The 14,386-nt window shown below is 39.4% G+C and overlaps 1 protein-coding gene across 2 annotated transcripts in view; it reads right to left on the bottom strand.

Annotated features, from left to right (window-relative positions):
- Nucleotides 1–14,386, bottom strand: part of LOC143375593 (uncharacterized) — a 39,245-nt gene continuing 24,859 nt past the window's right edge. For both annotated transcript variants that reach the window (XM_076824894.1, XM_076824903.1), the window contains exons 3-6: nucleotides 5,049–5,381; nucleotides 4,395–4,627; nucleotides 2,797–3,114; nucleotides 1–1,813 (exon numbers count right to left, since the gene is read on the bottom strand). In XM_076824894.1, the coding sequence (XP_076681009.1) occupies nucleotides 1,588–1,813; nucleotides 2,797–3,114; nucleotides 4,395–4,627; nucleotides 5,049–5,381 (1,110 nt within the window). In that variant the 3' untranslated portion in view covers nucleotides 1–1,587. The remainder of the gene's footprint in view (nucleotides 1,814–2,796; nucleotides 3,115–4,394; nucleotides 4,628–5,048; nucleotides 5,382–14,386) is intronic.

Below are 14,386 nucleotides of genomic sequence, written 5' to 3' on the forward strand. Positions count from 1 at the left end.
TTTCAGTTAACAAATAACTTTATTTGTGGTGTGTAAAAATTTGAACACGTTCGAAATCTGTTGAAATCATTTCATCTTTAGTCGATGCAAAAGTTTCTGGAATTTCTGCAGCAAATCGAAGGATTCCAAAGAACACGAGATTAACGATAAATGGCGCTAGTATTTTTGTATATGATATCCCTGCTCGTACGATAGATATCACTGATCAACTAAGTAATACGCTTCTTCTACGCGTTTCTGCTTTGCCAAGAACTTCCATGATTTTTGCATTAACTTATACATCCAGGTAGTCGTTTCCTTTTATACAATCTGCTTCGTGAATTCGTAAAAACTATTATATGGAAATCATAAATAGAATATAAAAAATATATACAAAATATACTGTAACTTTTTACGGGTATAATTTATAAAGGAACCCAGCAAGCATTGCAACCGAAATATCCGTCTAATAACTAAAGCGATTGTAAAATTGGGGCTCCGAGACGGTGCGAAATTTATTATTACCCTGAATACGAAGTTGCCACGCGCCCGACAACTGTTTATTGGTCATACATTTAAATGCAGATTAGACGCACGTTAATATTTCTCCGTTACGCACTCCAATTCCTACATGCAACCTTTCGGTTTCCACTCTAACTTTTCCTATTACGCACGCGTTGCGTAACACAACAATGATTTTTTTTTTCAGATAAAAACTCGTCATCCTCGAGTTAATGCTATCTATTTGGTTTCAACGTACACGTATACCATCGTATACAAAAACACTGAAGTGCACGCGATGATACTGTGCCGCGGCAGAAGGTTCTCCAAGTTTATCTCGACGTCGGACAGAATTATCGGTTATCAACGTTCGTAGCTCTAAGGTCTATCTAAGAGGGATCAAATCGTAATCGATTACGTTGGAGCGCGTATATAATGTACTATATTCTTTGGCTAATGAGACAACAGTCACCCTAATAACAACAGCACAAAGACAACAACCTAAAACGCGACAGGAACAATAACGTCGTTTATATTGTTTATCCCGATTGGAAACGAATCGTTTAAAGTCTCTCGCAACAAACGTCGAAAATTCATCAACATATTTCGTCTTTTTCGCTTCAACTAACAATGTATCCGCCTAATTAAATTCGATTTACAGATTCAATTCCTACGTAACGTCGTCTGTCTTAACGGTAGACAGGGTTAGCCAAAGTGTATTACGTACGGGGAGGGGAAACAAACTACTAACTAAAAATGATCGCGGGGATCACCGTTTGCGAGGATAAGTTTCTATCGCTACAGCTCGAAACCTGTGGTCGTTAATACGGTTTTTAAGTGGACGCTATTATACTAGGAAGGTATGCAACGGCGTTGCGTTGGTATCAATACGGTGGCAGTATCGAATCGGTTTCTAACTCTCGACGATATAATTCTCGTGTGGAATGTTTGGCCGATCTCGGGGAGCCAACAACTTCGACGAATCAACGGCGAGGGCCAGATAAATGGGGCGGGGAGGGGAGGGGCACTAAATTTCACGGTGATTTCGCACTACGTGTTTCGTGCACAAATGCCTCGACTTTGCAACGCTTCTCAGTCTTCGTACGTTCACGAGGAACGATCTGGCGTGGATTTGTTTTTCGGCTTCCGTCCGAGCAGCTTGCGAAACGACGACGTCCACCTCGATCGAGTGAGGCCCGGCGCGCTCTGCTCGTCCGCCTCGCTGCAGCTCAGCGACTCGCTGATCTTCCTGCTCTTGCCGCTGCTGCTGCTGGTGCTGCTGCCCCCGTTCTCGTAACATCGCGATCTTCGGTCCCCGATTTCCGAAGAGAACCTGTTGGAATAGTGATTTTTAGTCAAGAAATATATGTATGGTACTGTTAGGGTCGGTGTGTACTTTGCGGGGAAGAAAAACCGCATTCTATATAAATATCTCTATGCATAGGGCCCCGCGAAATTTATAATTAGCTTTTCGTGGATCGCGGGGCCTTTTGAAGAAAGTTTATAATAATAAATATCTATGTATGGGGTCCTGAAAAATTTGTGATTAGCTTTTCGTGGACCCTGAGGCCTTTTAAAGTGCGGGACCTTTTGAAGAAATTTTATAATAATAAATATCTATGCATGGGGCCCCGAAAAATTTACACCGAGCTTTTCGTCGACCGCGGGGCCTTTTAAAGAAATATTATACTAATAAATATCTATGCACGGGGCCTTGAAACATTTACGCTGAGCTTTTCGTGGACCGCGGGGCCTTTTAAAGAAATTTTATAATAATAAATATCTATGTATAAGGCCCCGACAAATTTAGGATTAGCTTTCGTGGAACACGGGGCCCTGTGAAGAAATTTTGTAATAATAAATATCTATGTATGGGGTCCTGAAAAATTTGTGATTAGCTTTTCGTGGACCCTGAGGCCTTTTAAAGTGCGGGACCTTTTGAAGAAATTTTATAATAATAAATATCTATGCATAGGGCCCCGAAAAATTTACACTGAGCTTTTCGTCGACCGCGGGGCCTTTTAAAGAAATTTTATAATAATAAATATCTATGCATGGGGCCCCAAAAAATTTACACTGAGCTTTTCATGGACCTCGGGGCCTTTTAAAGCGCGGGGCCGGGGTACAGTTCATTTAGCTCTGCTACAGCAACGTATAAACTTGATGGATCAATAGGACTCGCGAGTTCCACGACTTTTATAAGTTCACTACTCAGCTGAGTTTGGATCTACAGTTGCAGAAGATTCTATAGTGTGTCGCGTTTCGCTTATAATGCTCCCAGCGACTGTTCTAAGCTACCAGAGGATTCGCACGGACCCTGAATCAGAAGAGAATGCTCTAGCCGTGGGCGGAGCGGTAGAGTTGGCCGACGAAAGCGAGATTTCAGCGACAGGGGTGCTCGGGTACGCCTCGTCGTCTGATGCGCTGTTGCTGCTAGTTGTACTGCTGCTGCTGCCGTTGCTCCCACCAGCGCTGCTGTCCACGCTGGAGTCGTCGATGTAACTGATCTCTCGGTCGGCTAAAGGCGAGTTGGTCCTCTGTCCACGCGAAGATGATGCTGCCGCGACTGTGCTGGGTCGCAGCCAGGTGCGCAGATCCTGCAGCGGTGCTTGAAGGCACTTGAAAAGATTGCCGCTGAAATGATTACAAACGAAACCGTTAAGAAAGCCCACAAAGTTCTCTAGAATGATGTTTCACATGAGCCTTTAATCTCACCAGACAATTATTTCATCATTTCGTTTATTAGTTTCCTGAAGTTAAACTCTCGTGAGACAAGTTTCAAAAACTTCAACCCCCGCGACTATTTCCATTATATTTCCATTTAGTTGTTCGGCTCGAGCCATTTTTGGGCCCTAGGCGAAATTACCAATGGCGCTCCAGTTGACCTTTTCGATGACCTTACTCTGAATGTTTATTCGTAGCTTGAAATATTTATACTACAACTTGTGATCTATCATTTGAAACTTTATTTTCAAAAATGCCAACAATGAAAACACCACTTTGCGCCCCTTCTCAACTTTACGACGCCCTAGGCAGTTGCCTAATTTTGCCTCTAGCGACGAGCAGGGCCTGGTTGCTGAGGTTCAGCAAGATTTTGCTAAACTTAAGTGGTGAACGATAGGGAAAGTAGCACAATCTGATAGGGAATATGTACATATATACCCGAATCGTACAAAGTCGGGGGATTTCTCAGATTAGATGAAAGATACCAACATGAAGAATTGTGTGTAATACTATCCCTGTATATACAAGAGAATATAATTCTTATTATTAGGCTTTTCGTTTATCACTCATGTAGGGTATTTAATTCCCAGTGCCGGTTTTAGCATGTCGACACCCCCGGGCAAGATTACCATGCCGCCCTTCCAAAGGCACGAAAATCAATTAGCATCTTTCTGCTTAACGAATCTCAACGCATATAAACGAATAAACGCATACAGCGGCGTCCCTACAGATCTGGTGCCCCGGGCGGTCGCCCTACCTGCCCTACCCTAAAGCCGGCTCTGTTAACTCCCTTTCCATATAAATCTCACTAAACTTTACAGGTTTATCTAAATAACGATTCATCCCATCATCCCCTATCAACAGATTAAGAATCTTATGTAGAACCTTTACGTAGCTGTAAACCGCGTCCTTTCCTGAAAACTATCCCAACGTTTCGCTGCCACTGACCCTGCTATTAGACCTCCCCCTGCACGGTGAAAGAAACGGTAAAAGTAAGGGTCCTGATTTACAGTCAAGAAAGTGTCATTCAAGAATCAGTATTTGTCCTCCGTGTACCCTGAATAATTTCTGAAAGCCGCTTTTCTCAAGCCTATGATGAATCGTTCCGAACCGTTGGAATAATGATGATAATTTTCTAGAAGGACACAATGCCAAACAGAGGAGCTGCCAAGTACGTATAATCGACCTACTCGTCGCGGTAATCGTCGATCTCCGCAAAGGTGCGTCTCGCGTACAAACAGACGGAACATCGTCGGCGTCGCCGGCAAGACGTGGCGTGAAGAGTCGCGGCGCGCAGATGTCTCGCGGCGTGTCTCAGCGTGATCGTTTCTCGTGTCAGGGCCGCGACGCCCTCCTCTCGTCTGCGCCTCTCTTCGCCTAGTTCTCCCTGCTCCACGCGTAGCTTCTCCTTCAAGACTTCGTTCTGAAAATAGTAGAGATCGATTAGATAATTATTCTAAATAAGATATTAATATAATCATAATTATTATTATTATTATATATGTTATTATTCTTATTATTATTATATATTATTATAATCATTATAAAGATATATTAAAAGATATATATATATATTTTCAATAACAATATCTAATATATATATATATATATATATATATATATATTTTTTTTTCAATGACAATATCTAATATATATATATATATATATATATATATATATATATATATATATATATATATATATATATATATATATTCGATATCTTATCAATAATAAGATATCTAATCTATATATATATATATATATATCTTATGTATTCTCTACTTTGACGTTTTGAGAAAAGAAGCATTTCTTTGAAAAGAAGGCAGAAGCATTCCCCTCACCTCCCTCTCAAGGGCATCCCGCTCGGCGCGAATTACAGTGGCCTGCCTGACGACGTCCTGCCGGGCTCGTTCAAGTGTTTGCCTCGTAATCTCGTTTTGCGCCAGTTGCATCTGCAGGCGGCGCAAAGCCACCTCGCGTTGCCTGTCCAGGCAATCCCGCGCCGCTATGCAGCTGTCCCGTTCGTTCTTCGCCCTCTCCGTCTCTTCCTCCAGCCGAAGACTTCGCTCCAATTGCAGAAACAGCTCGTCTTCCTTGCTGCGGAGTTCCGCCTCGCAACCCTCCAGTCGCCTCTCCAGGACACGTCGAGTCTCCTCCAATTTGTCTCTTTCGGCCTGAAAGGAAATAGAGAACGAGAAATGTAAATATCTTGGAACGCTGCCATAATGGGTCGAAGCTTCCTGTCGGAACTGTTACGAATATTCGAGTCTCAAATTCGGTTCGAATAATTCGAATAATTACGAGTATTTGAATATTCGAATATTTGGCGGGATCGAGTTTCGGATTCGAATACTCCTAAAATTATTCGAATATTTGAATAATGTTTGAATAATCCAATTATGAGTATTTAAAATTATTCGAATAATCGGGAGTATTCGTGTACCTAGTCGAATTGATCAGGGGTATTCGAATATTTAAATAATTATGAGCATTCGAATATTTGGATAATTATGAGTATTTGAATATTCGAATATTTGGCGTGATCGAATCTCGGATTCGAATACTCCTAAAATTATTCGAATATTTGAATGATGTTTGAATAATCCAATTAATCGTATTTAAAATTATTCGAATAATCGGGAGTATTCGAGTACCTAGTCGAATGATCAGGGGTATTCGAATATTTAAATAATTATGGGCATTCGAATATTTGGATAATTATGAGCGTTCGAATATTTGAATAATTATGAGTATTCGAATTATTCGAATATTTGGCGTGATCGAATTTTGGATTCGAATACTTCTAAAATTATTCGAATATTTGAATGATGTTTGAATAATCCAATTAATCGTATTTAAAATTATTCGAATAATCGGGAGTATTCGAGTACCTAGTCGAATGATCAGGGGTATTCGAATATGTAAATAATTATGGGCATTCGAATATTTGGATAATTATGAGCATTCGAATATTTGAATAATTATGAGTATTCGAATTATTCAAGTGATCGAATTACGGATTCGAATTAATTATTCGTATTAAAAATTATTCGAATTATTCGAATATTTACAGCTGTACTTCCTATCGTAAGAAATTTAAATTTCCCAAGGCGCGTTAACAAATAAAACACACAGAACTGATATCACCATAATTTGCAGTGGCGCACCCAGCATTTAATCTTGGAAGCAGAGTTGAACGGATAAAATTTTTTTTAACGCAAATTCAATAAAATTAGGTGATGATAAAAATTTAATTAAAGAATAAAAGCCAGTTTTCTTTTCTCTTTATAAAGCCCTTTCTTTGGGGGTGGGGGGCCTTAACCCCCCCCACTGGGTGCGCCACTGATACTTTGTGTAGTAAATTCCGTTGGATACTGCTCTCGACCCAACTCAAAACATTTTCCTATCTTTGGTATTTGGAGTACGTATCGACGGAGTGAAATTGAATCCAGTGGTTGTCAAACAGCAACACGAACCTCTGGCTAACATTAACCGAGATAATAGAGCCACTTAAAAAAGTGGATGGAACAGAATACTTCCAGTATTGCATCTAATTTCATGGCCATTGCGTCAAGATCCATGTACCATGCTTGTACCTCGCGGAGGATGCGTGGGCATTTGCATGTAGAAATGGTCCTCGCTATTAGTTTCGGAAGCAGTATTCTAATTCGGAACTGATCGAAAACAATGTAACAATGGCGGAAGTTTAAGCACGTATTTAAAGGTGTTTCTATTCAGTGAATCATCTGGATGCCTCACACGTAGAATCATGATTAAAATACAATCGTATCGGTCTTGCGTCATCCAGAGTGTACTATACGCTCTGTACACGGTGGTCCGTTCAGAACGGAATAGTTAATTGCTTCCGTTTCCCATTAAAGATACGAAAAAAAATTCATATTTGATGGAAAATTGAACTGTTTTGTTGATAAAATTTTTTTCAATTTAAGCGATTTTATTTAATTTGCTCAGAAGTGCACTAAAAACAAAAAGTAATTCTTCCCTTGCCTATAATTATAATGGCCATATGTCACTTGAAATAAAATCGTGGGGCAGGATATTTCGTAACAGGGGTGCTCATAAATGGCCAGGGGTGCTCATAAATGGCCAGGGGTGCTCAACCGGAAGTTGACGTAAGTGGAACATCATAAACTAGTGTATTTATTTTCTGTAGGGGGTTCAACTTTTCCAACCCCTCGGGGGTATTTTTTAAAAAAAAAATTTAAGTCTATTGAATTAATGGAAATGGTTGAGTTGCAAGATTTGAACCGAACAAACAAACGGACAGAGTAGTGGAGCTAAATAAAATCGTTTAAAAAACAAATGGGGACTTTAATTTAAAAAAAACCCTACGTGCTGTAATAGACGTAGCTTCCTAATTTCTAAATATTTTTCTCTTTTTTAATTAACCGTGTGGCTAAATCCCTGCCAACGCCAGAATATCCTGGAAACGGATTTATGAATTTGCTCGGAAAAATTATTTTTCTACCCTTCAATATGTACGTATTAAGCGATAGGGTAGGTGTACCGTTTGTGGTCATTGCACTGTTTTTGGCCATGTGTATAATCATCTTATTTTTAAACTGCTTGCAGATTATTATTATGTGGAGAATTTCACGTCATAAATATTTTGTTTAGTATACCGCCAGAAATATAAGGTTTATTTACTGCTTAGGCGGAAAAATATTATATATATTAAGAATTGGCCAAGACTGGTACAATAACTACCTTAAAGTGGCCACAAATGGTGCATCTACCCTACATTGATTTAAAAAAAATTTCAAAAATATCCTTAAATACATTCCAGATCGTTACAGTGATCCCCGCCCCTTAATCTTCACCTTGAAATTCGATACCAAATTTTCTCTACGTCTGCGGTTTAAGCAAAAGGAACTAAGTAACACAAACTGTTCCCTCATAAGAAACCCCCCACCCACTTAACTTATAATACAGTAACAGAAGGCAAACTGGAGAAAGTGTTCTACCCCACAACTCTTCGCAACTCAATTCGCCGGAGCTTTAGCAATTTTACTTTTCATTCCCTTATCTCAGTGACTCTCAATCCGTTTTTTGGATATTTTTTTAAATATTACTAAGTTAGAATTAAATTCTGAAATACCTATTTTTAATGTTTCCTTTACCTTATTAAGTTTACCTAACCTTATAAGGGAAGAGGGGTGGTCGCAGGCCGCAGGTTATTTGAATATTATAAAAGTTGATCGCGACTAAAAAAAGATTGAGAAACACTGCCTTATCTAAACAAAGACTGACTTCGAGCGTCACCTCCATTTGGTCCCTACTTTTTCTACGCTCTATAGTAGATAAAACCGTCGATGAAATCAACTCGTCTACAGTCGCGTCCTCGCCGTATATCCGATCCTAATCGTGCAGAACTTGTTTAGCCGATTGCGTAAGCGATTAATCATAAAATCACCGATCGGTCGCGTGTCGTCTCGCGCAAAACGGCCAGTTTGTCAGCGAGCATACCGGGCCCCCTCTGCCGGACGCCAGCGATCGTCATCGACAGTCGAACACATCTTCGCGCTCGAACGAAACGCAGTCGAACGACGCGCATGCTCCCCGCCGACCCCCGGCCCGGGCCCGTCTAGCATCGCGTCAGATGCGCCATTGTAGGTCAGGCTAGGTGGGCAAAGCCATCCACGGGAGGTTGTTGAACGCCATCGCGAGCTAGATAATCGGCGCACGGCGAGCCCTCGACGCGGGCGGAAAGGGAAGGAAGACCGAAGAAAGTCGCGGGGAAAAATAAAAAAGGGAGAAACGACGAGGGAAGTAAACGAGACGCGTCTCGAGAGACAAGACGCGACGCCGCAGAAGGAAAAGCGGAGTAACGAAACGTGGCCGTTTCTTCTACGTTTGCTTTTTTGTTCCTCTTCCTCGTGCACGGCTCCCCTCGGCTTCGCTTTTGCGGTCTGCTTCTGCCGCCGGATCGCGGCAAATCCTGCGGCGGCCAGCGAACAGCAGACGTACAAGTGGCCGCGCGGTCGCGGGAAGGCCAAGGGGAGACCGGTGTGCCCACGGGGGAAACTTTAGTAAGGCAAATGACTCGATATACGTGGACACGTCCCGGTACTTCGACACTAGTGCAACTAATACTGATTATTATATTTAATATTCGCTCTTTTCCATAAAAGAACTATTTTATACAAATATTCAACAAAATATGTTAATCTACAGTGAGTGAAAAATGTATTTGGACGGTTTTTAAAATCGCATAACTTTTTTAGAATTGGTCCAAACGACGTGAGTTTTTTTTAGAAGGTAGAAGGATTAGTTTGCTGAGTGACGTGTTTCGCCGTTTTGAAAAAAATGCATTTGGTCGGAATAGAAAAAAAAATTGTAAAGGTCGTTTTTTTAACTTTTTTTTGTGAGCCTGTAATGAAAATTCAAAAAACCCGTTTGTAGATTGAAGTAAGTTATATATGTATCTAAAATTGCATCAAAATCGGTTAACGTTGCTCTGAGCTATAAACGCTTAAAGATCGCAGAATAAGGTCGAAAATCGCGAAATTCCCAAAATTAGCGACCACTATATTTTAAAATTTCAAGCGGCATTTGTTGCACTGATATATATATATATATATATATATATATATATATATATATATATATATAATTACACATTTAATATATATATATATATAATTACACATTTAATATATATATATATATATATATTAAATGTGCCATACTACCAACAAGCTGCTATTCACTTCAGAAATTGACTTTGGCCAGCTTTTCGGGAAAAGGCACCACTGTGCGCCGCTGCATCTAGCTTATACAGGGTGTCCCATAACCGGTGGTACAAGCGGAAGGGTACTGATCAAGGCTGTGGATGGGGTTGCCACCCGTATTATATTATACAGTAGGTATTGTACTATATTTTGCTAAACTGTACGATATACTGTTTTAACAAAATATAGTACGCAGCATACTATATTTTCACTTCATAGTTAATTAAAAAAAATTAGATTACCTGTCTAACTAAACCTAATTGCAGCGAGCCTCATCGCGCAGAACGCACCCTTAGCTATTAACGTCACGCGACACTTTGCATTATTAGGAATCTTTTATTATTTATTGATAAAGGTGTAACTTATCTTAATAAATGGTTTGACTTTAACTTTTGAGTAAAAAAAATATATTTCGACATTACGACAAAATTCATTCTATATTTTCTAATTTTTTTTCACGTAGCGTAGAATCGCCACCTTTCCGCTTGTGCTTAGTACCGGTTCCGGGGCGCCCTGAACACGTGCCCTTTTCCCAGCCGCCTTGCCTTCTCTATAAGTAAAAGGCTTCGTGCCCCGGTGGCCGCAGCTTCGCCCTCCCTTTTAACTTTCCTCGGTCCTTTTACAGAGAGTTTTAACCCCGCAACCGCACGCGACCGGTCAATTCTCTTTAAGCTGCTTGCTGCCCCCCTTTCGCGATCCTTCGGCAAGGGTACGACGCCCCGAGGTGTGGGCCTCGTAGTAGGGAGAATTCGTAACGGGGTAGGTTACCCTAAAAATTTTCGAAAATTGCTTTTTAGGATGTTTGCATATTCCGCTATCTACATCTTTTCTACGTATTTTAAGCGCAGCCAGGCCCTGAAATTTAAAAAAATGAAGGAATTACAGTAAAAAATGTACGAGCCCGCACATGAGATCGGATAACGATGTCCAACTTTAAACGCGATTTCCCAGAAACTACGTTTCCCAAAACAGTGAATATAAAATCTCGAAAACCGCTCGAACGATTTGAATGAAAATTTACAACAAGTTGCAGGGAACTATTCTTCTCCATGTATTGGGAGCAGATTTTCAATATAAATTCTTAAAAAAAAGATAAATATTGTTCCTACAAAAAAGGAAAAATCAGAAATATCAACATAAAAATTGAATTAATCTGTTTAACAAAATTTTGCTTCCTGCACAAGATGGATACTGTCTTACAGATTTTAACAATGCCTTTACTTTGTGTTTTAGGTAATTCACCTGTCCGGAATCGTGTTCACCATCAAACGGTGCATCGGGTACACGCTCTCACATTTATATTTATAACTTTTTTTCCTATAAATATATTTAAAATTTTCTTTTTGCACATTAAAGTCAACGAAATGACGCTTAAAAAGTAAAATAAAAATTAGCTCTATATTAATTTATTACTTCAGAATGTGCGTTTGAAGAAGGGCCTGATTTTGGGCTGTTGAGGGTAACCTACCCCCTTAACGTTTAGCGGATAATTGTAGCCTCCTCTGCCAGCTGTTCGTCGGTTTACCATCGTCCAGGTACCTCTAGAAACTTTTATGGGGCCATTTGTGCAGATCTAGAGATTGCTCAAAGCTGTAACCTTCCTTTATGCCCTAGGATTAAACTTTCTCCACTGTTGTTCACGTTTATGTACTCGGGCCTCGCGCAGGAGAGTGGTAGAAATTGGCCATTTTTCTATCTCGCTGGCAACGAAAGTTTTTTGCAGTATATATTTCTACAGGTCTTAAGGAATCCGAAATGCATAATTGTTTACCCTGGAGGCGATGGGAAAGTTATAAATAATAAGCGAATATGAAGAAGAAATATTTTTTCGAAAATTCTTCGCGACAGATATAGAGACCTTCAGAAACGGTATAACATTTATTTAAATGTTTCTTCGATATCTTTTGTAATTCATGAGTTACAAGCCCATAAATAAAAGGGTACCTAAACAAGGGATGATCCGGAACCCGAAAATTCAAAAAATCCTGAAACTGTGTCAATATGTAGGGGATTTCCTCCTGATTACAACGCAAATTTTGTTTGCTGTCCAAATTCACTCGAAGGGGGTGAAATTAACCCCTGAAAATTCAGCTAGTTTCCGATTTTCTTTTATAACACGCGAACTGTAAGAGATAGAAAAAAAGTGTCAAGACAAAAGTTACTTCTTTTAATTAGATCTAGCATTTGGTAAAAACAATATTTTACAGTTCACGAGTTATCACAGAAAATTGGAAAATAACCAGATTTTCAGAAATAACCAGATTTTCTGCCCAAATTCACTCTAAAAGGGTGCAGTTGACCCCTGAAAATCTGGTTATTTTCCAAATTTGTGTGATAACTCGTGAACTGTAAAATATTTTTTTTACCAATTATATTATATTATATACATATATATACACACACAAAGGTTCAGACTTTTTTGAATTTCCGGGTTCAGGATCTTTCCTTGTAACAGAGAAAATGGTAACGCACCTCGAATCTCCACGCCGATGTACTCGGACATTCTGACATTACGGTGTTCCTTAATATTATTATTATTTTTCTGGCAAACATTCTCTGTTATTGGGGATATTTTTACTTGCTGCCATTCCGTAGACGAGAGACACGTAGACTTATTTAAAGGCAGACGTGCACGGAACAATCTTTCTTTGATCTACATTAAGTTAACCGTGTTAGGGGGAGTAAGGAACGAAACAGCGCCATTATCCGTTTCCGTGGAGCAGAGAGTTACCGTCGAATTTCTTTGTAAGGAGTGTGTGAAAGCACCAGGAAAACGTTGCGGACGTTTATCGCGGTATGGGAAACGTTCCCCGTAGGTCCACGGTACCTGAGTCGTGTAAACCGTTGGAGGAGAAGTAGGCGCGTGGTGACTGTGCAACGCTTGACTCACGATGACAGAAACTCGAGGAATCCTATTCTAGAGGCACAACGAAGGTTTCCAGAGTAGTGGAACAAACGTATCCTAGGAAAGGAGAAAATATCTTTCCTCTGCCATCGTTGAACCTATTGCTCTACAACTGTCCCATATAAACTCTAATATCTCTGACTTGGTCTTGTTTTTATCGTCGGGTTGTCGCCGATTGCGCGTATACAGGGTGCTCCGGAAATCGTCGAACAACCGGGAGGGAAGTGATTCCTCTTGGAACAAAGAGTCGGAAATACAGAATGAATTTTTTTAAAGGGTAATATACACCTTGTATTAGAAAAACTAGGGTGAACTTTGACCATCTTCTTTTGCATTGATAAATATCTTTTCAATCTCAGTTTTCGAATTAAATTTACACAGTTGTTATATTAAACTATGCATTCCAAGATGCATACGAAGATTTGTAAATTGAAAATATTTTCAATGCAAAAAAAATTGTCGAAGTTCACCCTGGTTTTTCTGGTACTTGATTTTTGCTGATTTTTAGCAAAAAAAGCTAGACTTATTTTGTATAAAAATTCACTTAATGAGTAAATTCTATTTGTCCCAAAATGGAATTTTATGCGAAAACACTTATTTCTACAGTAGGGACAAAAGTATTGGGACACCCTTTAAAAGAGAATAACTTTTTTAAAATTGATCCAAACGACTTGAGGTTTTTTGAGAAGCTAGGATTGTTTACAGTTGTTTTGAAAATATTTTGCAATTAGTCGGAATAGCAAAGGAAATAGTGAAAGTCGGTTTTTCAACTTTTTTTCGCTGATTGTGAGCCTGTAATGAGAATTTAACAGAATTTATGTAACAGGTTTACTTCTTTTTTTTTTTTAATTTTTCATGGACTAGTATAGGAGAAATTAGGAAAAAATCTGATTATCTATTTTTGCCCTTTACTACCTCCCAATTTGAGGTACAAAGTTGAAACTTGCCGCAAATGGTTATTTTTTTATAGTCCTATCGAATGACTCTTCGCGAATACAAAGGGCATTTTTTAAATTTTCATTACAGGCTCAGATAACAAAAGTAGCAAAAAAACGACCTTTTACTATTTTCTTCGCTATTCCGACCAATTGCATTTTGTCAAAACCACGAAACATGCCACTTTGCAAACTAATCCGTCTAGGTTTTCAAAAAAACTTAAAAGAAAGTTATTCCTTTTTAAGTATCTCAGTAGTTTTGTCCCTTACTATATCTTCGACTTCCGTTTTCTCCAGAGTCGGACCACGATTTCTGAGCCACCCTGTATTTGGGCCAATTGTAAAAAAGTTATTCCTTTTTAAGTATCTCAATACTTTTGTCCCTTACTATATCTTACTTTTTCTCGAGGAATCGCTTCCTCCAGACTCGTACCACAATTTCTGAGCCACCCTGTATTTGGGCCAATTGTAAAAAAGTTATTCCTTTTTAAGTATCTCAATACTTTTGTCCCTTACTATATCTTTGACTCACTTTTTCTCGAGAAATCGCTTCCTCCAGAGTCGTACCACAATTTCTGAGCCACCCT

The sequence above is a fragment of the Andrena cerasifolii genome, chromosome 1 (genome assembly GCF_050908995.1).
Source record: "Andrena cerasifolii isolate SP2316 chromosome 1, iyAndCera1_principal, whole genome shotgun sequence".
NCBI lineage: Eukaryota > Metazoa > Arthropoda > Insecta > Hymenoptera > Andrenidae > Andrena > Andrena cerasifolii.